This window comes from Danio rerio, chromosome 2 (genome assembly GCF_052040795.2).
Source record: "Danio rerio strain M-AB ecotype USA chromosome 2, GRCz13ab, whole genome shotgun sequence".
Lineage (NCBI taxonomy): Eukaryota > Metazoa > Chordata > Actinopteri > Cypriniformes > Danionidae > Danio > Danio rerio.
In genome coordinates, this window is record NC_141022.1 from 45,065,001 (window position 1) to 45,090,300 (window position 25,300).

At 38.2% G+C, this 25,300-nt stretch overlaps 1 protein-coding gene and 1 long non-coding RNA gene across 12 annotated transcripts in view; one reads left to right on the plus strand and one right to left on the minus strand.

The window, feature by feature from the left end:
• zgc:110158 overlaps positions 1-25,300 on the minus strand; it is a 147,739-nt gene that overhangs the window by 118,891 nt on the left and 3,548 nt on the right. For all 11 annotated transcript variants that reach the window (XM_087239442.1, XM_087239449.1, XM_087239448.1 and 8 more), the window contains 1 exon segment: positions 4,614-4,686. In XM_087239442.1, coding sequence (XP_087095568.1) covers positions 4,614-4,686 — 73 coding nt within the window.
• On the plus strand, positions 13,935-18,413 carry LOC147846460 (uncharacterized). The gene is made up of 3 exons (XR_015478833.1): positions 13,935-15,685; positions 15,745-17,680; positions 17,770-18,413. It is a non-coding gene; the product is annotated as an uncharacterized LOC147846460 (long non-coding RNA).

Sequence of the window (25,300 nt, forward strand, 5' to 3'; positions counted from 1 at the left end):
AGGACAGTTTTTGTATAATGACATGGGTATGACCTAGCAGTAATCCATTACGATGGTTTACAAGAACATCACTGGTGTCGTTATAATTCAGAATGCTTAAAAATCATATTTAATCGGGTCTTTTCACATTTACATTTTACCACCGTTTTCCTGTGAAAAGCAGTAGGGGTGGGGTACGGCCATATAATTAGCCTTTTTACAGTATAAAATACATAACGCTTACAGAGAGTACATGTAAACCACCAATACCACCAAGAAAGTAAGGCCCAATCCCAATTCTATTTTATTCAAGTTGCACTATTTAGGTATTTATCTTCAGGAAATTACAGAAGGCAACAATATCATGTTATCACAACAATATAATGTGGTAATATGCTCGTAACTGTACTGTGTATTTACACCATGGTCATATTCATCTGAGTAAACACAAGAAAACATTAACGGTAAAACAGACACTGTGAAAAGCTCATTCCCAGCCACTAGTTTTCTCTGACAGGATATTGGAGTGTAATCGAGTGACAGATGATAAAGTATGTTGTGGGACTACTATACCGGAAATATAGATAGCAAAATTTGGAGCTTTTTTTAAAGCATGATTGTAAAACGCGAACATCTTTATGAATGTATTATGTAGTAAAATATTAGCTTTTTTGTTGTAAAAATTCTTAATAATGGCAAAAAAATCTGTGCATCTCCTGACTTAGGTATGCAGCCATGTTGCCGTTGTAGCTGGTGCATTCTGGGAAATTTTTGTACCCCTTGGTTTCTAGAGTGGTCCTGAAAAATCTCGGTTTCAAGGGCCGTCTAGCCCTTCCCATTAGCCCTATGCCTTTAAGCTAAAGACAATTAGGGCAGCTCTACCTCTTCGGAGGGGGAATGGCTAAAGCCTGGTTTATACTCCATGCGTCCGCTAGTTCGCTTGAGTGCGCGTTCACGAATGTGATGTCATTGCTGTGTTTGCAGAGGTTCGCTTTGGGTGAACACAACATGAATTCAGTCGGCGGAGCACACGATATTTTTTTTTGAGTCGATCAAACAGTACACGGTGTGTTTCATTTGAGTTGAATATAAAAAACTTTGAAGAAATTATGTCTGAAAAAGGTACGCCTGTACAGATATCTTTATGATTCGTCTATGTGTGATCATAGGGAGAACCAGATGACCAATAATTCTTGGCTAGAAATTGAGACAGTGAAAAAGGAGGATGGTTTTAGTAAAAGTTTGGAAAAACCTGAGAAATAAGTTTGTTAAAACCAAGAAAGAAAAGCCATGTTAAAGCCAGCAAAAGTGGAGACCCAGGTGGTTTTAATAAACAATTGCAGAATATGTTTTTCCAACATTTATAGGTTTAACACTGATGTATATATTACAATTTTGAATTTAAAACAATTTAATAGTTACAAAGCTAAAATAAATTAACAAATTATTTCTTTGATAACTAAAAAAGGAATGTTTTAACCTATCGGTTTACGATATACTAATATTAGATATTAGTGATAATGGTCACGGATGTTCGAACATTGTTGCCTTTTTAGCAGTAGAGGGAAAAACTAGCCAGACAGCAATGTGTGAATTATTAATTGAGTTAAATAAAAAAGTCAGTATACAGTAAAACAGTATATATTTCCTCGCAGCTAGCTTTCTGCAACTCTCACATGGTTGCCCACTAAAGCCAAGCAGGGCTGCGCCCGGTCAGTACCTGGATGGGAAACCAAAAGGGAAAGCTAGGTTGCTGCTGGAAGTGGTCTTAGTGAGGCTAGCAGGCGGTGCTCAATCTGTGGCCTGTGTGAGTCCTAATGCCCCAGTATATTGAAGGAGACACTATACTGCTCAGTGAGCGCCATCTTTTAGATGAGACGTTAGAGGTCCTGACTCTCTGTGGTCATTAAAAATCCGAGGATGTCCTTCAAAAAAGGAATAGGACTTTAACCCCTGCATACTAGCCGAATTTGCCCTAAGGCCTCTGTCCGTCATGGCCTCCTAACCATCCCCATATCATAATTGGCTTCATCACTCTGTCTCCTCTCTACCAATCAGCTGGTGTGTGGTGTGCCGTCTGGCACAATATAGCTGCCATTGCGTCATCCAGGTGGATGTGGAGATTCCCCCCATTGTGTAAAGCGCTTTGAGTGTCTATAAAAGCTCTATATAAATGTAAGGAATACATTAATTATAAAAATCTTTATATTCATTAAAATATATATATTTTTAAATAATAAAAATAGTTAGCTTAAAAAATCTTGAACGATATTAATTATAAGACGTAGTTCTGGAAACTTCCTATTTCTCTGTTTATCTGTCTGATTTTACGGATGGTTTCTTTTTACTGCCCCCTGTCATTTTAAAGAATATCACAACGGCAAACGCAACAAGTATAAAAGTCAGTTTCGTAAGGTGCGTGCGCAGTCAGCGGAGGTCCGCGATGCGGCACCAGGCGCAAGTATAAATCAGTCTTAAGGTGTAAAATTGGGATTGGGCCTTGGTCATACTAGTTTAGAACAACAAGGGAAACAAAACGCAGGCAGGGTTTTCATTCTCATTCTTTCACAGCATGCAAAAAGTGTACAAACTAATTTACGACATGACTTGAAGGCACCACAATTCCTTGGCAGTCATTACTCAGCTTCATCCTAGTCAATCTACCAAAATGGAGACCTACAGCAGGCTTTAGCAACGCAGTGCCATGACCCACAAAATTAATCACGGCCACTGTTTTTTCTCCCTTCGTTCGAGCCTTGCGGGCTCACTTTCACTTGATAGTGTGGAAATGACCAGGGCGACTCTCATTAAGGCCATAATCTCGGTGTATTTAAGGAACGTTCCCCTTTGCAATAGGTGAGCGGAGGGACCTGAACTGACCGTGGAAAGTGTGAGGAAAGAATTAGCCTATTATAACAATTATGTATGGATGATTACACAGGAAAATGTAGCAAGAGAGAGAGAGAAAAAACGACAATCTAAGAGGATAGAGGGGATAGGTTTGTTCACTGCAGCTGAAAGTGGATTACTGAAGCAGGTCTGAAGGTTAAGAACACATTATCAGTCAATTTCACCTCGTCGGGCTGCCAAACGGCACGATAAACATCTGACCAACTTGCGGTGCTTTCCAGAAGTGGTGTAGAAAGTCAGGAAAGTGATGCCGCAACGCAGCAGTGATGCCATCAAGTCAACAAGGAGAATAAAACAGCCTGAGGTAATGGCCGGATATGACTGTTCACAAACAAACAGCAACCAAAAGTCTGGTTGGTCAGTGTTATATAAACAATTGTTTTTAGAAAATTTATGGTGGGGAAATTCATAATTTTGCACACGGATGGTCCACATACCAGCTCATAAATACTGAGATAGCAGAAATATGAGGAAAGGTAAACAATTGAGTATAATTAAGAACAACTCCAATATTTTGAGAACAATATTTTGTGTGTATTGAAATTGAAGAAATTAAATGGACTCTTATGTACTCAATTAAATGTGGAGCAACAGAAATCTTCAAAAAAAAATGTTACTGTGGCATACAGACTCACAACATCCTGAGCCTTTCAAATGAAACAAGTGGATTCAATTTGGATTTACAGCATTACAGAAAAGAACAGGCTTGATAGGAAACATCCCTTGTGTCTCAGTTTACATAATATCCGTCCTACAATAAATAATGTTCGAAATTAGAATTAGGGTTTGTTAAAAAAAAGCAGGGTTCCTTAAAGCAATTCCTTAAGATACTTTAATTGTTTTATAAATTTAAGTGGATTGAACATAAAACAATTAAGTTGCCCCTTCCCACCCCCCCACCCACCCCCCAAAAAAAACCTTCAGTTTCAACTCATTTTCAGTAGGAAGTTGTATGTTGAAACAAGCATTCCAAAGTTACCTGGGTGGCCTATTATTTCCTCTAAAAATTATTTTCTTGCTGTTGTTCAACCATAGTGGTTAAGTAGAGAGTTATAAAATAGTTTTGAAGTGGTAAGAGTGATCACCCAACCTGATGAAAAATATTTATTCAATGTTATTCCACCAAAACATTGTAAACCTTTATAAAGTTGTTTTAAAAAGATCTGTATGATCATCGTTTTGGACATTTGCTTTCAAATCCACTTCATGTCTCCACATAAAAGACCTTCGACTGGCAGACCAATGTGTTACTTTATTTTTCCCCAATTAAATGAAATTACATGTGCAGGATGAAGGTTTGTTTGTTAGTAGTCTGTCCCAAAGCTTAACTACTCAAAAGTACTTCCTCATCACGCAAAAGAACATGCTTTTAGTGCACAATGTGAGCAGACAACATAAGTGATGCAATATCATCACAATTTGGGAATAAAAATGTTTATGTAAAGCACTTCCAATAACCACTGTATAAGTAATGTGCTACATAAATGTGCCTAATTTTTCTAATTATCCATAAAAAAAAATTGAACCACAGTTGTAACAGTTTAATTGCGTTTTGCACATGTTTATGTGATAGTTATGTGTAGGTTTGGTTTAGACGAATAAGTATGCCCTTAAAAAGTCCTTGTGCTTCATCCCACTCCATTTCGACCATGATGAAATGCCCTCACTAATACAGTAAAACAAATGTGTGAGTGTGTGCATCTGTGTTCAAATGAATGTCTTACCTCAGAAAGGAAAGTCTGTGCTGATTTCTGGGCCCCAACATGCAACAAGTACTCGTATACGTATAAAGCTAATCTGGAAGAGAAGAAGAGAAAAGCAGAGATTCAATTCACATGTCGCTAAAAAAATTGCAGATTATACTGTACATCGCAAATAACTCCAATATGCTCCAAACATGAGAAATGTTAAATAAGAATAATAAGAATCACCAAAATAACAATTGTGTTAATTCATCTAATTTTAAATAAGTAGTTTAAACAAGACAATTGTTTCATAAGCAAAAATGGTTTCATAAACGTCAGCGTGCAGCCTTAGTAGGTGACTGATTATGAGGGCAGTTTGGTTGGTTTTATAACAGAGCTATTGCCTTTCAATGCCTAACTGTGCCGTCTCTCTTGTTTGGACGTTTTTCAAAAGTTTCAGAAGGAAAATCAGCAGCTACAGACAGCTCGTAGGAGATCGCTGATTACACAAGTGCACATGCACACACACACAAAACACCCATCAACCGCAGCGGCCGCATGTCCGATCTCCACAGCCCGTTTGCTCCGTGAAAAGAACAGAAAGATCAGCCAAAGCAAGCATGGTTGGAGTTGTCACGGCAATCTGACAGCACCATCGCGGTTCTTGTGTTTTTGTCATTTTCTGTATCCATTATGTCTGTTGTTTAGCCGCTTGGGCTAGCAATTACCCAGCTCCCAGTGTACCGCAGGGCTGAAACTGTACCATCCCTCTGCTACTATGCTTTCCTTTTTCTCTTCCATCAGCCATAAGAGAAAATAGTCCTACAAAGCTCTCCTGGTAAAATTACATCCATAGACAGGCACAATTTGGTCAAAACACGGTTTTTGCCTGGCTGATGCGCATTTGGGGTAAAAACATGTATTTCCACTATGGGTACGGCAATGATGGCATATACTAAAGAGTGGCTATTCTATGCTGGTTTGGGTCCAGATTTCATGTTTAAACATAAGGTTTGCTTATTTTACATAATATCAGACACTGCTTTTATGGGAATAGACAACGATGGGACATATCAGTCACAATAGATCATTTGAAAAAATTTGTTTGTGGTAGGGTCTTTTGTTTTGTATAATGAAAGTCAATGTCAAGGTCATTTTCATTTTATGGACAAAAACAGATGAAAATATATTAAAAAATAAGTTATATTGCATCAAAAAAAGAGACTACCTGTCTATGATGTAACAACGTATTTTGAATATGAACATGAGGACTGATTTATGACCTTTTTATGAATGGAAATTAAGGCTGAACAAAATATCGTTTCAGCATCGCTATTACAATGTAACCATTCACAATAGTCCCATCAAACAATGTATTACAATTTATTATTTGCATTTTTGAGGCAAGTGACTGTATGAGGATTTTAAAAACATTCAGGCATAATAATTCATACTATTTGTAACTTTAATAATGATACATTGAATTAGTTTTAGTATTATTATTTAATAGATGTACCTGAATACTATTCAGACTCGGAAAATGATAAAACACAGTTTATTCCAACTGTACCCTTTTCTTTGTTGTATTTTATTTGTATTATGTACTTTTTGTACGCACCCCCCTAAAGTATCATGTCAATCAATCTAAAATGATAAATTTTTTTCCAAATAAAGATATTAAGTCATCTAGTGTACTTGTATTCATATCACAATGTATATCGCAGAATAACAAAATATTGCGATGTTCGATTTTTCCAATATCATGCAGCCATAATGGAAATAGTGAATGACTAAAAACATGACTGAGTGTACTCTATGTTTATGCCACACATTTGAGCAACACAGTGCAATATTTTGGAACGCAAACTTACCATTTAAGAAAATAAATCTCCTGGGTTATTATTGTGTAAAGGATTTTATTACAATAGGACTTTTATTCCAAGGTTATTATAGTTAGCGAAAACGAATAAAAAAACTAAAACTAAAATTTAAAATGATCTTCGTTTACTGAAATAAAAATAAAAGAGTTTTTTTTTAACTAGTACTAACTGAAACTAACTAAAATTATAGCAAAAAACGAACTGAATCATTTGAAACGATTCGCATCTCCAGAAAAATTAAGTACTTATCCAAAAACAACTGACTTTTTGCATGCCTGATACCTCCTCTGACTTGAAATAAAATAATATATATTGAGTTATTCAGTTATTAGAAAAGTACACAGAGATCAGATTTGAGTAGCAGTGAACTGACAGTACTGCGCATGCGTGATTTAGCAGACCCAAACACAAGAAGTACATGACAGCCTGCTGTGACTGAACTTAACTTGAACAACTGCAGTGCGGGTAAACAGAGGGCTTAAAAGAGAGGATCTGGCGAAACGTAAGTTTGTTTTAAAACAGAAAATTGTAATGGAATTGAAATAAGTGAATCATGTTTCAGTTGGGTTGCAAAATGTAACTGTTAAAAAAACTTTCAAATCATGGTGATGTTTTAACTGACTGAAAGTATAATTGCCAGCTACATATTTTTGATTTGTTGAGTCCAAACTTGGGAAGATTTGATTCATACTAAAGATCCGAACTTATTTGTATATGTATATGTAACTTATCTGTATATGTCTCTGTGTATCTAACTTCAGAAGCAGCATTGCACACATATTGTACTTAAGGCTGCTATCTTGTGGGCTGCTGTATTTGAGTTTGATGATGAGTAAATGGTAGTGCTAGATGGTGTCAAAAAAAATTACCCTACCCCTGGTTTAGATTTTATTATACAACATTAATTCTGATGATTTTGAATCTTCCACCAAACAAATATCCTTAATTACAAAAAACTAAAACTAACACTAAACTAAAACTAAACTAAGCAATTTCATAATATAAAAACTAAAAATAACAATAAATATAAACTTATCATAACCTTGCATTAATCCTCTAAAGACAATCATGAAATCTGTGAGACCTCTATAAGACAGTGTCTGTGTTTACACTTTTTTTTTATACTTAATTGTTCAAAATATAATAGCAATCATGTTTGGTTTGAACTGCTTGGTTCACATGAATTTGTATATACGAATGTTTTGAAGAATCAGAGTTTTGGGTGAACAGATTTTGAATGGAACGACGACATGTATCACTCATGCTTCATTAAAAATAGCTTAATAGTAAAATTAGGGATGGGTCGATTAATCAAATGAATCTCCAGTTTGAGCAGAATTTATTAGACACAGTTAAAGTACACTGACAAACCGCTAAAATTTCAAAATCAAAATGGATTTAATCAAACGATAATGACATCGAGATAACCATTCTATGATATTAACAGTTGTTTGTGTTGATTCTCAATGAATTCTGGCTCTGTGTAGTGTAGTTAACGATACAAAGAAAAATACCACATAAAATAAAGGTTTTTACTCGCTTCATGATTTCAGTGAAATGTTAAATAAATTGTTCTATGAGAGGATGCTGTAGTCACTGTTATTAGTAACACATAGTAAATGACAGCAGTTAAATTTTCTATTTATAATGCAATGCTATGGGGATTCCCTGGGTTGCTTCTTCATTGGTGTTAGGAGTTTCTGCACAAAAGCTCTCATTGGAGTTCTGAGAAACTCCAGTGATCACACACGACAGTGATTTCCTATCAAGATGGGTGTAAAAAAACTAATAAAATACTACAAAAACAGCATTGATCTGATGGAGTCTTTCCTCGAATTTGCAGCGGGCAGACGTGTGTATTTGTGTGGGAGCGGGAAGCATTCCCAGGCATCATCGAGGAGGTGAATGAGTCAGTGGAAGTAGGCACCCAGGGAGGCAGGCTCATAAATAGCAGAGGAGAGCTCCCTCTGATCAGCCAGTCAATGACTGTGATAAAGTTGGATATGAAAGACAGGGAGGAGATCCAGCGCTCCATCACAGTACAAACACTGATGCGCTGACGCGGGAGACTGACTGGAATGACAATGCCTCCCCCCGAGAGATGTGGTGGATGGGGAGTCAACGACCACCATAAAACTACGGTTGAGAGGTTCAGACAAAGTCTATCTTATTGGCACAAAGAATCCTCTCAATTGGAAAGTCAGCTGTGTCTATTTGTAAAGTATAAAACTTAAAGGGATAGTCAACTCAAAAATGAAAATTCTGCCATCATTTACTCACAATTTATTGTTCAATACCTAGTTGAGTTCCTGTCTTCTGTTGAACTGGCACCCATTGATTTCCATATTAATTTATTTTCCTAGTATGGAAGTCGATGGATGCCAGGAACCAGCATTATTTGATTTCAAAATATCTTGCTATTTTGTTTAATAGAAAAAAGAAACTAAAGTTGCTTTCACACTTGGTTCAATTGCCTGGACCAAACCCAAGTTTGACTGTCCCCCCTTGCCATCTTTTCAACTGGTTTGTGTTCACACTAAGTGTAGGGCGATGTTGACCAATTTGGCATCGAACAATGTGTAATGTGCATAGACTGTAAAATATATGGACGTAGTATCCGTGACGTCACCCATAGGTTTCTAAAGAGCGCAAAAGAAGCCACAAGTAGGCTCGGCCAACCGTCGCCATTTTGTTCGCGCGTCATCACACCCACGGGGGAATACCAAACAAGGGCGAAGAGGCGGAGAGTGAGCGGAGCTACAGACACCTGCTAGCATTTAGCTTAGACCTGGTTCAGACACACTTTGCTTTGGGAGAACGCTTAATACTTTATCACCTGTGACTCGTTTGTATTCTGACCACTTGTGCTTGGTTGTATACTATATCAATAAAGTGTTTTGAGCCACTAAACATTGTTCTTATGACGTTTTTCAACAGGAGGAAAACGCGAATTACTTCCAAACACTTCAGATATAGTCTGTGTTAGTTAATGTAAGACTATTGATGAAATCCAGCATAACACTGTATGACAACGCTTTAGATGACTGTTCTAGAGCCTACAGCTAATCAATTTGTCAGATTCTGAAGTGCATTACAGCTCTAAATATAAATTAAACGATAAATTGAAGATGAATCTTAAATAAAACAAATACATGTATAGAGATGGTATATAAGTATAACTTTACTCACATGGGAAACGGAGGCCACGTGAATGGTTTGTGAGCTCAATTAAGTGCTCTCAGCATGCCATGCCATCTAATAATTGTAGGAAACAAGTCCAAAAGGCAGTTGACTGTGTAAAGCCACATAAAACAACACAGAAATACGATAAATATGCCGAGTTCAGTGGCTAATCTGCAGGATTCAGCTGAGGTGTCGTGACGGCGACCAACGAGACCTAGCTGTCACTCAAGTGTCCACGCCCTTAATTATGCAAACTTAATATAACTTAATATTAAGGAAACGGATGAGTTATAAAAAAATTCACCCCCCTCACAGTTGTCATGAAGAGTAATATTAGCTGTATTAACCAAAATCTTTTTTTGTACCAGGCTGTAAACACCTTTTTTTCTGCTGTAAAGTTGGCCATTCTAACAGTGGGCTCAATTGAAATTTGCTCTGTTTTGGAGCCAGTAGCGGCCAGGACTAGCAGAATTTCGGATGAATTGCAGTTTTAGTTACTTCCGTATAGTCTTCCTGAAAGAGAGCGGGAGGTTGCCGCTTGGTAATGTGAAACATCACGATGAACGATGACATCATCATCCTGTGAAAAGCGGGGGGGCACGATAACCAGGAGATTATCACTCGTTTGCTGGCATTATGAGTCCCGCAAATGCATACAGACTCCGGTAGACTTGATATGTCAGAATATCACATTTAACAAATATAGTAAGATGCGATCCAGCGGTACATCTTTGAAAAACTGTCCGACGTGCACTGCTCTCTGTCTCTGGAGCTCAGAGGAGCGCATGACAGTGTGTGTGTGTGTGTGGCTCTGCACACCTTGTGTCACGTGATGTGCGTTTTCAGGAGACGGAGGGCTGTTTAAAAATGCTAGGTAAAACACGGTGTGAAAGTGGATCATTGTCATTCTAAAATGCTATTTTTAACACTAAGACGTATTAGTGCAAACGGGGTCTGAGTGTGTATTTTTCGTGAGCGGGTTTGGTTGGCTCAGCATGGTGTTGTCTGTTGGCCATCGCCGATGGACGATGACATCGTCTATCAGCCCCATTCGAGTACACACTGTCGTTTTTCCTTCTGGACCCTGGTATGCTTGCACCATTGAGCTGCTGTTGTACACAGCTGTTGCTAGGTAATGGCCAAAATGGAAAGACGTACGCACATCGCGATTGTTCTGCTTTTACTGAATCTTTCATTTTGAACATTCAGAAAGTGACCTGCGTCTATTTGCAGCAAAAATATTATAAATGTTCACAACATACATCACGCAATGTCTCCTGAAGCTTTTTTTGGAGGAGACAGGGAGACGTTATCACTGTGCTTGCACTGGGTCACTCCCGCTTGTCACCAAGGTACAGTAGGTTATAGGCAGACACACACACTTTATTGAATATTATGAAAACGATAGTTTGTTGTACTGTTGGCAGTTAACTTCCATTATTTATTACGATTGCAATCATACCAGAACTGAACCGGACCAGGATATGCGCGAACCATACGCCAGACCCCTCTTTCAGGCAGACTCGGGTACGTTTCATGGTTGCGCACCTGGGTTCGGTAGACGTCAAGGAACCTGAGTGCAGACCGAAAGTGCTAGTGTGAAAGCACCCTAAGGGTGTACTCAATTGTCTCCCCTTTCCCCTCAGCCTGCACTGTATTTTACCTAGCCAGAGCACGCTTGCATCATCAATAATGCGGCTGTTCACTCAGTGCAATGGAGATTGCTTTAGTTATATTGTTTTGTATTATTTTAAGTCGTTTGGGATGCAGTGACATACAAACTCAAAGTTATTGTGCTGTACATATTAGGAGGTTTGCTGAAGGTGCAGCTGACATGCAGTGAGAGATTTGCATCTTTAATAAACTATGACAGTTCATGTTCATTGAAAAGTAAGAATGATTAATAAATCTATATGTAACAGTCCCTTAAAAGTGACGCCGCATCTTCAGTTTCTTGCTGAGGTGCGCTTTCCATTCACACTACAAGTGTACCATGCCAAATCCCAACCAAACCGAGCTCTGGCACGCCTCTTCCAAATGGGCCAGGGCCAGCCAACTGAACCGTGCCCGTGCGCGATTCGGAGGACTCACACTTGTGAAACAAACATAATGCAATATGGCAAACATATAATAACAAGTTTTGTTTCAAAACATCATTCTGTTTCATGTTTGCTTTAAAAGTATGTACAAGCACTGAAAAAAAAATATTAATGGGATTTACCACATTTTTATGGTAAGTGGTTGCAAACTATTTATATAGGTAACCTACAAATTTAGTAAATTCAATATGTTTTTCAGCATATGCAGGAAGCCCTAAATGTTTATATATAGCTTACAATGTAACAAAAGTCCAGAAAATCCAGAAATCCTAGTCAGAAAGTCAGTACTAGGCTATAGAAACTAGGAAACAAAAGCAATATCAAATGGCTTCAAAGTGAAATTGGCCCTTAATTCGTTTTACGAATCATAGCATAATTATTTACCAAACTAAAGCCATTTCAATGAACATCGCTATACAATTTAAAGCCTTGCTTGCATCTGAACGGCACCCATGACACTTGTTCAAGCTTTGCTGAAGATCTTAGTCAGGAAAATGCCAACGTTAATTTTACATAAATGAAAACAAGACTGTTAGGTAGAATCTGTTCGGATGTACAGCCCGTTCATGAGCATCACATTCACAACCTTTTTTTTTTTTTTGATCACTGAACATTTTCTAAACAAGGTGCAAAACAGTTCTCACAAGCAAGTTCTCACAACATCCCATAATGAGCACGTGTTAGGTCAGCTGACACAGAGTAAGTGTGCTTTTGTTGCAGCTTGAATGCAAACACATGAGTGTTTACACTGTGAATGAAATCCAATCAAATGCATTTTCTCTGGAAGGGGTAAAAGTGGGAAAAAACAACAAACCTTTTACACCTGTTTACAGCTGTATTTAGTCTCCACTTGAGATCTAATTTACAAAACTGCATCTTAAGTTGTAAACAAGGTTTTAAAGAAAAAAAAGACAGTCAAAAGTATCTTTGCATAAAGAAATTCAGTAGGGCTGCAAAATACACTACGTGACAAAAGTCTTGTCGCCTATCCAAGTTTTAGGAACAACAAATCATAACTTGACTTCTAGTTGATCATTTGGTATCAGAAGTGGCTTATATGAAAGGCAAAGGCCTCTAGGTTACACTTATTTTACCAAAATAAAATATGATCATGCCCTTGATTTTTAAATATTTAATTAGGACAGCAATGTCTGACTTAGCTTAGACATTTGGTAAATAATGTACAGTTTAGAATATAAAGTCATGATGCAGTGCAAACAGAATTAATATTGTGTATGACTCCCATGAGCTTGGAGGACTGCATCCATACATCTCTGCAATGATTCAAAAAACTTATTAATAAAATCATCTGGAACGGCAAAGAAAGCATTCATGCAGGACTCCCAGAGTTCATCAAGATTCTTTGGATTCATCTTCAATGCCTCCTCCTTCATCTTACCCCTGTCATGCTCCATAATGTTCAATGGTGACTGGGCTGGCCAATCCTGGAGCACCTTGACCTTCTTTGCTTTCAGAAACTTTGATGTAGAGCAGGGATGTTAAACTCAATTCCTGGAGGGCCGCAGCCCTGCACAGTTTAGTTCCAACCCTAAATAACACACCTGATCACACTAATTGAGTACTTCAGGCCTGTTTAAAACCTACAGGTAAGTGTGTTGGAGCAGGGTTGGAACTAAACTGTTCAGGGCTGCGGCCCTCCAGGAATTGAGTTTGACATCCCTGATGTAGAGGCTGAAGTATGTGAAGGAGCGCTATCCTGCTGAAGAATTTCCCCTCTCCTGAGGTTTATAATGTAATGGGCAGCACAAACGTCTTGATACCTCAGGCTGTTGATGTTGCCATCCACTCTGCAGATCTCTTTTTTATCCCCACCTCCCCATAAGTTGATTTTCTGCTATTGGCTGAAGTGGCCCAAAGGTGAACCCAGAGCTGAAAATAATTACTAATAGCGGGATTCAAGTCAAAAGAAAATCAGCCAATCAGAGTTAGTATTTCTGCTGTGGTTTTCACTCTTAAGTGTTTTAAAGACTACATGTTTGCATTTTGACATTTTGCATTATTTGTCAGAACAAAAATTAATTCTATGTGAAAAATATATTTTACCTGTGTATTTTAATATCACTATATAAACTTACCATGACTTAAAAACATAGCTAATAAATATAGTATTTTTCTAGAGAAATTATATATTGTAGGAACTATTATTGCAGTATTTAACAAAAAAAAATTATATTTTTCCAGTATCGTGCAGTCCTACTAGCCAGATATTCATTGTTTACCAAATAAACTCATCATTAGTGGCAAAACCCTGAAACATTGTATATATGACGACAAAATTAAAAACAGTAGAATTGATCAGGGCCAATTTAATCAAGACAACTGTTTCACTTTCTAATTAGCAAGTCATTTAGCTCACTACCTATTTTAACTTAATCAAGAGTTTAGGAACGCCGCTGGAGTTAGACCTCTGGACATCTTGTGGCTGCCATCTGCTTAAGTAAGAGAGAGCGTGAGATGATCTGGATCAAACTGTGGATTCCCATGAGTGGGCTGATAAAAATTTCATAGCAGGGAGGCCCATGTGATCTGGGTGTAGTGAGGAAAATGTGTGCTTTGGTACAGGGTACCAGCACCTGGCCCTGATGAATTATTGAACAGCGTTCATTCAATTGCGCCTTCAAGAAGCACCTTGTGTTGAGTTGTCAGGACCACTGAGTGCGAGAGCCAGGAATGAGACCTCTGGATTTAGAAGGTCTCGTTTGGAAGCTCAAGCACTTAAAAATATCATGGAGGGATGGAAGCTGATGGGACGAGACCTTGAGGTGGGAGAAGAAGTGTCTGGCCTGGCTGAGAGAGCAGACAGTACAAGCAATGCTGGGATACAGCCAAAATAAATTAGATCAAGCTCATTAAACAAGTTAATCACAGGAAATTGAGCCAACTTTAAAAAGTCTTAAATCTTAAACAACAACTGAACTATGTAAATATTGACAAGTGGACCAAGAATACGAAAAAATAATAGGTTGTGCTAGGGCTGGGCGATAAAATCGGTAGCGATATTTATTGTCTGAACACCATGGTCAATATCGATTAAAAAAATTGGTATGAATGCTATAGTTTTATTAAAATGTTGCTGCTGAGCTTGCACCTTATGGCTGATTTATACTTCTGTGTCAAGTGCACACGTATGCTCTGGCGTAGCCTATGCGCAGAAGCATAGACCTCGCCGTGGAGGACGCCGTGGACGCACACCACTCAATAAAATATAACTGCGCGTCGCAACAACGCGTATTGTAAGCTCTGTGATTGGTCAGCTTGGTAGCGCTGACAAGTGTGGACGGGACCGAGAGCCACACAAATCCATTGGAGCGAGTGTTTACAAGTGTAGAGTCCTGTAAAGGTGCTCAAGATGGAAACAGTTGCTTTGCGTTGATCTTATTATTAAAATTGTTGCACATCCATCGGTTCCCGCATCAAAATGAGCAAGTTTGAGCTACATCTACATTAAGATAGCGTTCAGAAAAAACAAAGCACCAGCGAAGAAACTCGATACAGAGAATACGGTTCTCTCAAGGTTTTTTTTCTTCACTCCTATCAGGTGAAGTTTTTTTCCCTCTCCGTTGTCGCCACTGGCTCGCATGGTTCAGGATTGGTAGAACTACGCATCGATGAATTTGCTCTTCAGTGTTTGAACTCTCAGTAATGATTTTAAATCACACTGAACTGAGCTAAACTGAACTGAACTGAACTTATACACTAAAAACTGAACTACACTGTTCCAGTTACTATGACCATTTATGTGAAGTTGCTTTGACACAATCTACATTGTAAAAGCGCTATACAAATAAAGCTGAATTGAATTGTTTCTGAAATGTTATTGCAGAGCTACACAAACAGCGTGCAGAAGTATAAATGCACTGCAATGCACAAGACATGCGTTGTGGGTCACGCCGATCACTCGACGCAGCAGTATAACCAGGCTTTGAAAGCAATGCCAATAAGCTTAGGGTGTAAGTTCATTATTTCCAATGGAGGTGCATTTTCCAGGTGCAATGCCAATAAGCTTAGGGTGTAAGTTCATTATTTCCAATGGAGGTGCATTTTCCAGGTACACCTAGTTAAAAACATTGGAACTAACCAATCTGCTTCACACTTTATATGGAATATACACTTTTCAGTAAAAAAACGGAAGACTAATTACCTGAAACAAACATAGCACACACATACACTGCAGAGCTTTTTACATTTCTCCATATCATATGTCTGTTTGTCATCCTCTGAGAAAACGTTGATGGTCACCTAGTTAGAAGATGCCAGGAGAAATCGTATAGAAAATAGTGAAGGAAACCACGTGCTCGCACTTGTCACTTGAGGTCAGAATAACAACACATGTGAAAATTAGTGTCGTATAGCAGCAGTGAGGAGATTGTAAATAAAAAACGATGTCGCCAAAATGGCTTTTTGGTTTCTTGTCTTGTGCATCCCAGCCACTAGCACCCCATCTGAAAGATTTTTGAGCATAGGGGGTAATATAGTCATTCAACTTCACAATTGTGATGTTCAGCATGTACTTAAATATTGATGGCTGGTTCCTTTACTTGAAAGCTCAGATTTGAAATGATAATTTGTGTTGCTTACAGACTTTGAGGTTTACTGTATTAATATAATTGACATCTTACAGATGTTGATCTTCCTTTACCATTAAACACTCTTTGTAACATTTTATTCATCACGTTTAAGAGTCTCTTTAACACTTATGTTTATTTTACTATAAAGAGATCAGATATTTTGTTTAAACTATGACTAATAAAAATATTTGCCTGGGTAATGTTTGTAAATTAAAACAGTAAGTGGTCAAATAACAAAAAATCGTAATATTTCTAAATGTATTGTAAAAATATTCAATGATTATCGATATCGAATTATATAAAACATGATATTGTGATATTTTTTGCAATATCAACCAGCCCTAGGTTATGCTCAGGAAGTTAGAATTTAGCATCAAAAAGCTGATTCTGTAATCCTGTAGCAGGTTTCTATAACATTTTCTGTAAAAGCAAAAAAAAATGTGTACAAGCAATATCAATACAATAAAGCTGGATCGCGTTGTTGTGAATGGTTTTCAGAACATTGCAATATGATTGCTTTTAAGTGGTTACTATGGACTCATTAAATGAAAAAGTCAAAAGTTTCAAAGACTATTTAAAAAATTACATATTTTGGGATCATTTAAATTTTGTTTTTTTTTTTGCGCACAAAAGTCTGTGCTCTTGTGTTTTTGAACACTAATGATTAAAATATCTACTGTGCCATTTTTAGTATGAATAATGCAAGTAGTGATGAGTGACAAAATAATCTTTTAAAGTTCATATACTAGACGAGTATACGATTCTATAAGTGCATCATTCGGGACACAACTACACAAGTCCGAGTATAAATAAATGATGACAGAAGATCCTCTAGTGACCGAACATCATGCCTTTACATTTACAGCCTGGAAACTGCATATCTGATGCCTATACTGAACACTAAATGGGAAACATAGCTCCAATGACAGGAAAAACATGTACGCCCGAACATTCTGTCTATTTCAGGGCTGCATTTTTTGACATTATGTCTTGCTTTTGCTTTGTTCAGACGTCTTTGGTCCATGTTATGTTTATATTTCATTGGAACTGCACCAGAGTTCATTAAAGAGTCTTAGACCCGCAGGATACATTCAAATCACTAAAGAATGCAGCGAGCATGCGCATGAAGTCTTTCTTCAGTGCACCGAGTACAGACATAAACACGAGATGTTGATAAATTCACGTATATCTAAACTATCTGACGCATGTTAATGAGGTCCGCTAGTTGTCTAGTTGATACAGCATTACCAGGTTGTTTAAACTAGTGCTAATAAACTTAGCAGCACCTGCAGGGCAAACTGTAGTCTGCCATTATGCCATTGTTGTTCATTCATTCATTCATTTATTTTCCTTCAGCTTAGTCCCTTATTTATCAGAGGTCGCCACAGTGGAATGTACCACCAATTATTCCAGCATATGTTTTACGCAGTGGATGCCCTTCCAGCAGCAACACAGTACTGGGAAACAACCATTCAATAGCAATCACACACGCACTCATACACTAAGGCCAATTTTGTTTACCATATTAACCTAAAGCACTTGGATTGTGGGGGAAGCCGGAAGAGCCAGAGGAAACCCACACAAACACGGGGAGAAAAATAAACTCCACACAGAAATGCCAACTGACCCAGGTGAGACTTGAACCAGCAACCTTCTTGCTGTGAGGCAACAGTGCTAACCATTAAGGCCATTGTTTTTTGTGGTATGTGTGGGGTTCTTCCTTCTTCAGGTAACGCAGAACAGTGATATGATAATTACCAAAAAGTTGCGTTTTGCCTATTCACACAGCACACGCCGGGCAGAAATTTTAGATTTTCCCCACTCTGTAACCTGTTTGTTTCAGGGCACTGACATCTGATGTCATGTAGACAAAAGGCCAAAATAATATTAAACTTTTGAGAAATTTTGAGAACAAAAGCACTTAGGTGGGAGGCCGATATAATGCTTGTATGCCCCCATCTGGTCAGTCAAATTTGGATAAATAACCAACGCCAGGGCTATTCAATTGGTGGCCTGCAGGGCCAATTTGTTCCTGCCCTACAATTAGTGTGACCAAAACATCAAAAATAAATTTAGTTTAGTCCAGGGGTGGCCAACCCTGTTCCTGGAGAGCCACCTTCCTGCAGATTTCAGTTGCAACACATATCAAACACACCTGCCTGTAATTATCACGTGGTGTTCAGGTCCTAATTAATTGGTTCAGGTGTGTTTGATATGGTTAGCAACTGAAATCTGCAGGAAGGTGGCTCTCCAGGAACAGGGTTGGCCACCCCTGGTTTAGTCGAAAAACGGGCACTTTATTGAACAGACACACGTCACTTCATAACTAAAGCACGAGCTGCAGTTGAAGGCTGAGCACAGTGTTAGTCACCTGGCGCGAGCAGCTGAAAAAATTTGGATACTTAAGCTGAAAGGCTTCTCAATGCCGTGTTTCTGTAGCACGGAACAAAACTGCTGCAACTAAACAAACGTATGCCACCTGTGCACTAGTTTAAAGTTCAGAGCTTATAGTAGCGAAACACTCACATATTGTGTTTTTTCTGTGCTCAAGTTCGTTATTTCCAGTATTAGAACATATGCCAATATCCGTGTGCAAGCAGAGCGATGCGTTCATGCCTTCCAGACGCACCAAGTAGAAAACATCTCACGCCATAGCTGTAAGAGTTGTTCATGGCTTTCAGTGCAATGTAAACTAAAGATATGTTAGACGAAAATGATTATATATGTATAAACACAGATGATAACAACCGTTTATTTAAATACTTACCAAATATAAAGCTTAAATTTCCATTAGATGTGATAACCGTAAAATCATCATTATACTATAATCGTACAACCGAAATCTAGAATTGTTGCATCTCTAATTGTTATGCAGTTCAAAACATAACATATAAATGTGTCTGAATGTAGACGAAACTTATTGAACCTTTCTGCGACACGTATACATCGCAGAGTTGATTGTTTTTTGTGCAATTTCACATGTTTTTTTTTTTATAGTGCATTGTGTTCTGCATCCAATTGTCAATCAATGTACAGTACAGTACAGTACAGTACAGAATGCGTTCAGCTTGGCAAATTAACATAAATCTTCCATCACAGTGTGAGTTTCAACAAGGATGCTAAATAGGTTATAATTGTCCGCAGAAAAACCATTGTAAAGGGGTAACACATCTGATGTGCTGTGCCACGCAGCTCAATACAATCATAGGTTTCTATCAGGGTACGGATACCAGCACTGCAAGTCGGTGGCTGTCTGCGGTGCCCTGACTAAGGGCAACGTTGATATTTCTGCCATGCCACAGAGCGCCATCTGAATATTTTCCTTATAAATAACATCCGTATGTGTGTGTCCGGTGTGTGTTACTTCCAACTGTCATGTGCGTGGCACATCCAGTGTCTGACCCCCTTAAGGATGGAGTCTGCTTTGGCTTTGTGGATCAGTGACTGCAGGAAAAAGAACATTACGCTGGATGCACAAAAGCTAAAAAGCTTTATAACCCTTGTCAGGACCACCTAAAAGCGATAAATGTTTGCACCTGACAACAGGTTTTGATCTTTGGTTTCATTCTTTAAAACTGGACTTAGTTTTCTACAAAGGTTTAATCTTTGAGAGCGTTTAAACGACAGAGAAAGGTGTTAAAAAGTTAATGGCTGTTTGAGAAAAGTTTATAAAGAGTGTAGTGAGAGGTAAATCATCTATAATAATTGTAAAAATTAAGCTGTTTACTTTGCGGTTTTTGCTAATTGTGGGTTATTTTTAAAACGTAACTCCTGCGATAAATGAAGAACCACTGTATTGCATATACAATTATCACAATAACAATAGTTTTTCATCGTATTGTGCAATCCTAGTGCACACCAAAGTTTGGATGGCAGCGTTCGCAAGAAATGCACAGAACAATCACAGCAGAAAATTCTTCTAAATCTCTCTTAAATGGATAGTTCACCAAAAAAGAAAGTTTGGTCAGTCTTTAAACCTGATTCACATGGGGCGTCAGCGTCAAGGCTTCCCATTCATTTTGAATGGGTGATGTCAAGCATTGCCGAACTGAATTGTGAATCCATTGCACTGCAGAAGTTAGGAGTTTCTCAACTTTTCAAGTGCCAAAGGAAGCGTCAGCCAATCAAATCACAAGCTTTTTTTTGCACAGGCCTATCTGAGGGGTTATTGATACCACTTGATGATCAACAGGAAAACCACCACGACAGCCGCTCTTTATACGCAGAGTATGCAGGTTGCGTAGGGCACCAACTCCGGAAGAGGGCACTATCTCGGTTACTCAAAAAAAAAACTATATATATTTATTTAGTAATATTAACAAAAACTGAGAGTAAATATTTTTTAAATATGCACAAAATATATATATTTATCTGATGCACTTTTACAGCAGTTAAATTTAGTAGATGTTTTCATTCCAAACATTTGCCCAGAGTGTATTGATGAGTTGTTAAAATTTCAAACCATTTCCCCAAAATATGTGTCCAAATAAGATCTGTCACCAAAAATCAATCTGTTAGCTGCAACACAGAGAAAGTTATGGCCAAATTAAGACTCAAATTCACCACAGAGTGGATGAAAACATGCCCAACAGTACATATGGGTTATAAAACTCACAAAAGCTTACAAAAACTTGAGAAAAGGCATGGGACGATAACCGTGTTCAAGGTATACTACGGTTTGGAAAAGTCAAGGTTTTAAAACTGTCAAAACTTTCTTTAATACTGTTCCTAAGGTATGAGTATGATTTTTTTTTATTTACATTTTTTTTTAGGATCTCCTGCAGAAAAGATCTCCAAAGTCCAAAAAAATCTGTGCTTTTGAAACGAATGAAGACAGCAAAAATCCATAATTCATTTAAATTATTTAGTCTGACAATTATTTTGTTTTTTACCCAGACAAAATAATATATTTTAAAATATATATTTTATTTAATATACTTTAAAAATAATATATTTTAAGAGCAGTAATCTCCATACCGTGATACCATTAAACTGTGATATTTATATCTAAGATTATCATACCATCAGAATCTTATACCGGCCCATGCCTACTTGAGAGTGAGAAAATAGTGAGTAAATTTTTATTTTTGTGTGAACTATCCCATTAATTAAAAACCTCTTCGCTCAAAAAGCCACACAGTTTAGGCTATCATTCCAATTTGTAGCATAAAATGAGTGAGAAAGTTAATTTTATATTTCATACTTGCAAAAAAATCCATCTAAAAAGCACAAGCAATAGCAACATCACTTGCCTTAGCAGGTACCGCTAATAAAAAAAAATAGTTTATGTTTAAACACACCATTCAAACATTATCTGTCTTTACAAGCCAGTCTGCCTCCTATTCAAATGACTGAGAGCAGGTGTTAATGTATGCAAACCTGATCAGCAAAATCTAAATGGTGTGCCTTCTCCAGAGGAGCACGGGACATATAAAGAGGCACATTATGGAGATGTGGAGGGGGGGTAGGAGAGACCTTGTCGCTGACTGGGGCCTCTGGAGCCTGCGGCATACCGTCTTAAAGCTCAGCCTTCCTGTTCAAAAGCCCCCGAAAAGAGGTCTGCTGGAGGGAAAGCCCAGGGGGACGACCCACGAGTCTCTCAGCCCCCTTCCCCCTCGCTTTTTTCCAAGAGCCCCAGTCTCCCTCTGGGAAAAAAAAGCCTTGCCAATCAGAGGTGTTCAGAAGAGCTATCTCCAGTCACAGAGTATAGGTGGGTTTGTTTTGAGGTGAGCAAGGTAAAAAGAGCTGATGTTACGGTACTGCTGGAATGGGGAACATAAGGTCTTACTGCAAAATAGCCTCACCATGACTCCTTTAGCGCTGTGGGGAGTCTCGCGCACACTGGGAACATTAAACACAGGTCAGATTGCTTGGCCTACAATATAATGCCAGGTGCGAAAAACTATTTTCATAGTCCCCATTTCCCCTTCGTCTTGGAGAACGAAAGGGAGGGACAGTGCTGTGCAGCTGAATGATTACGTGTAATCTGGATATGCAATCAGATAATTGTGCCTGTAATTAAATTATATTGCATTTTAAATACTCAAAATGTATTCATTCATTCGTTTTCCTACAGCATAGTCCCTTATTTATCAGAGGTCGCCACAGTGGAATGAACCACCAACTATTCCAGCATTATTTTTACGCAGCGGATGCCCTTCCAGCCACAAGCCACTCCTGGGAAACACCTATACTCAATCATTCACATACACACTCATACACTATGGGCAATTTAGTTTGATCAAAATTTATTTCCATTTTTTTTATTATTCAAACTTTGTAATGTAATATGTCATGTGTATTTTTATATAGCGCATTTATTGTGTATGGCCATACACCCAAAGCACTTTACAATCATGAGGGGGGTCTCTCCACACCACCACCACTGTGCAGCATCCACTTGGATGATGCGACGGCAGCCACAGGACAACGGCGCCAGTGCGCTCACCACACACCAGCTATTGGTGGAGTGGAGAGACAGTGATCGAGCCAATTCGGTGGAAGGGGATGATTGGGAGGCCATGATCGTATGGGCCGATAAAGAGACTTTGGCCAGGACACCGGGGTTACACCCCTGCTCTTTCACGAGAAATGCCATGGGATTTTTAATGACCACAGAGAGTCAGGACCTCGGTTTAACGTCTCATCCGAAAGACGGCGCCCACTGACAGTGTAGTGTCCCCTTCACTTTAACTGGGGCATTAGGACTCCTGCTGGCCTCACTAACACCACTTCCAACAGCAACCTAGTGTTCCCTAGTGGTCTCCCATCCAGGTACTGACCAGGCTCAGCCCTGCTTAGCTTCAGTGAGTAACCGGTCTTGGGCTGCAGGGTGACATGACTGTGACTGTGGCAGTAAATAGTTCATATTTATTGATTCTACCTCATTTTCTCTTTTATTTTTTGACTGAACTCACATCATTTAGCTTGAACATTCATAATAAAGAATGTCTATATGAATATAGGGCTGGGCAAAAATGCAATCTCAAAAATAATTTTCCAAACTGAACGTTAACGTTTGAGTTGAACATGAAACACTTTGAAGAAATTTTGTCTGAAACAGGTACACCTGTACAGACATCTTTATGATCCGTGATCATAAAGATAACCAGATGATCAATAATTCTTGGCTAGAAACTGCAACAGCCGTGGGAAAGGAGGAAAGTTTTTGCTAAAAAGTTTGGAAAAACCTGAGGGATAAGTTTGTTAAAGCCAGAAGAGAGGCCGTGTCAAAAGTGGAGACCCAGGTACACAATTACAGAATATGTTTTCCACCAGTCTTAGGTTTTACACTGATGTATATATTACAATTTTGAATTTAAAACAATTTAATAGTTACAAAACTATAACTAAGGAACAAACTATTTCTTTGATGACTGGAAATGAATATTTGAACCTATCCGTTTACAATATACTGATGGCCTGTTTTTTCTAGGCTTTATTGGTTATCATGCTCAGGAATGTTGGACCATTATTGCCTTTTTAGCATAGGAAGAGGACAGAAACTAGCTGTGTGAATTGTGGAGCGGGTTAAATCAAAAAAAAAAAACCTGTATTATTTAGTAAGTGTGCCTTTTTTGCTTTTATTCTTACCATAAAAAAAAATATTTGTAGAGCAACCCATGTTCTGTTGTCTTTAAAATTTTAACAAACATATAATAAACGGAAAGGAAATGACATTTTTCTCCTCCCCTTTTTGGCTGATCCAAAAAATGGTCCGATCCGTGACAAAAAAAAAAACATTTGTGATGCGAACTGTAAGATTTGTGATCCGTTACAACACTAGTGTTCCACTTAATTAGCAGAAGTACATTTTAGAAAGACAGGCGTGAGGGGAAAATAACGTGAAAATCACTCAAAATCATTACATTTAAAATCACTAAAATCAAAGTTTTAGGTGAAACATTCCTTCAAAAGAACTCAGGGATGTGACATTTTTCATTTAACATCAACCAAGATGACGACAAATCAGATGACAGTTTATGACAGCTCCAAAGGAAAAATCTCTGTAATGTATCGCCAGAGATAAACGGGTCCCCGCGTTCCGCTCTCATCACAACAGAGCCCACACGGAGTCCTCACATCAAAGAAATCTGCCAAATGTATGCCTTGAGCACACCTGACATCTCGCCCGAGGCTCTCTGATAAAACCATCTTTAAACATGAATGAATCACACATAACCGTCCTACAAAGGCACCGTTAGGAAATCATGTTTTCAACTCTCCTATTAATTATTCACCCAACACAGACGCACGAGAAGGGTGAAAATGACAAGTTCCTAAAAAGTTCCTTAAGCACTGCACTCTCGCGCTAACACTGCCAAACTGAGAGTCCATCTGCTCTTTTGGCCTGGAACAATAGACTTCCTATAGATCCGTTCTTTCATACATTTGATTACATAGTGCTTTAAGAACTTTAAGGTAAAAACTAAGGCTAGAAACAGGCCAACAATGACAATACTTCAGCTTAAATGAATCACTCATTCAACCCGAAATTTTCTGGAAAAACAAAAGACCTTGAGTATCCAAGACATATAATATAAATGTGAATGAACAGTATGAAACCTGATTTTAATAGACCATCTCAACTACTCATTTTACACTTTTCCTGCCACTCTCTTCTACTCTAATCATCATCATTTTAAGTAATCCAATTATAGTACTGTTCAAAAATTATATATATGAGAATGAATTTTTACTAGCTAAATTGGACACTGAATTATAAGATATGCTGACTTACAAGTAGCTTTTGGACAATATTACATATGTTACAACTTTCTAGGGTCTTTTTCTTGGAATATAAATAGTTCATTCATTCGTTATTTTACCTTTGGCTTAGTCTCTTTATTCTTCAGGGGTCACCACAGCATAATGAACCGCTAACTTATCCAGCATATGTTTTACACAGCGGATGCACTTCCAGCTGCAACCAGGGTGCGAATTATACATTGATGATCGGGGGGGGGGGGGGGGGG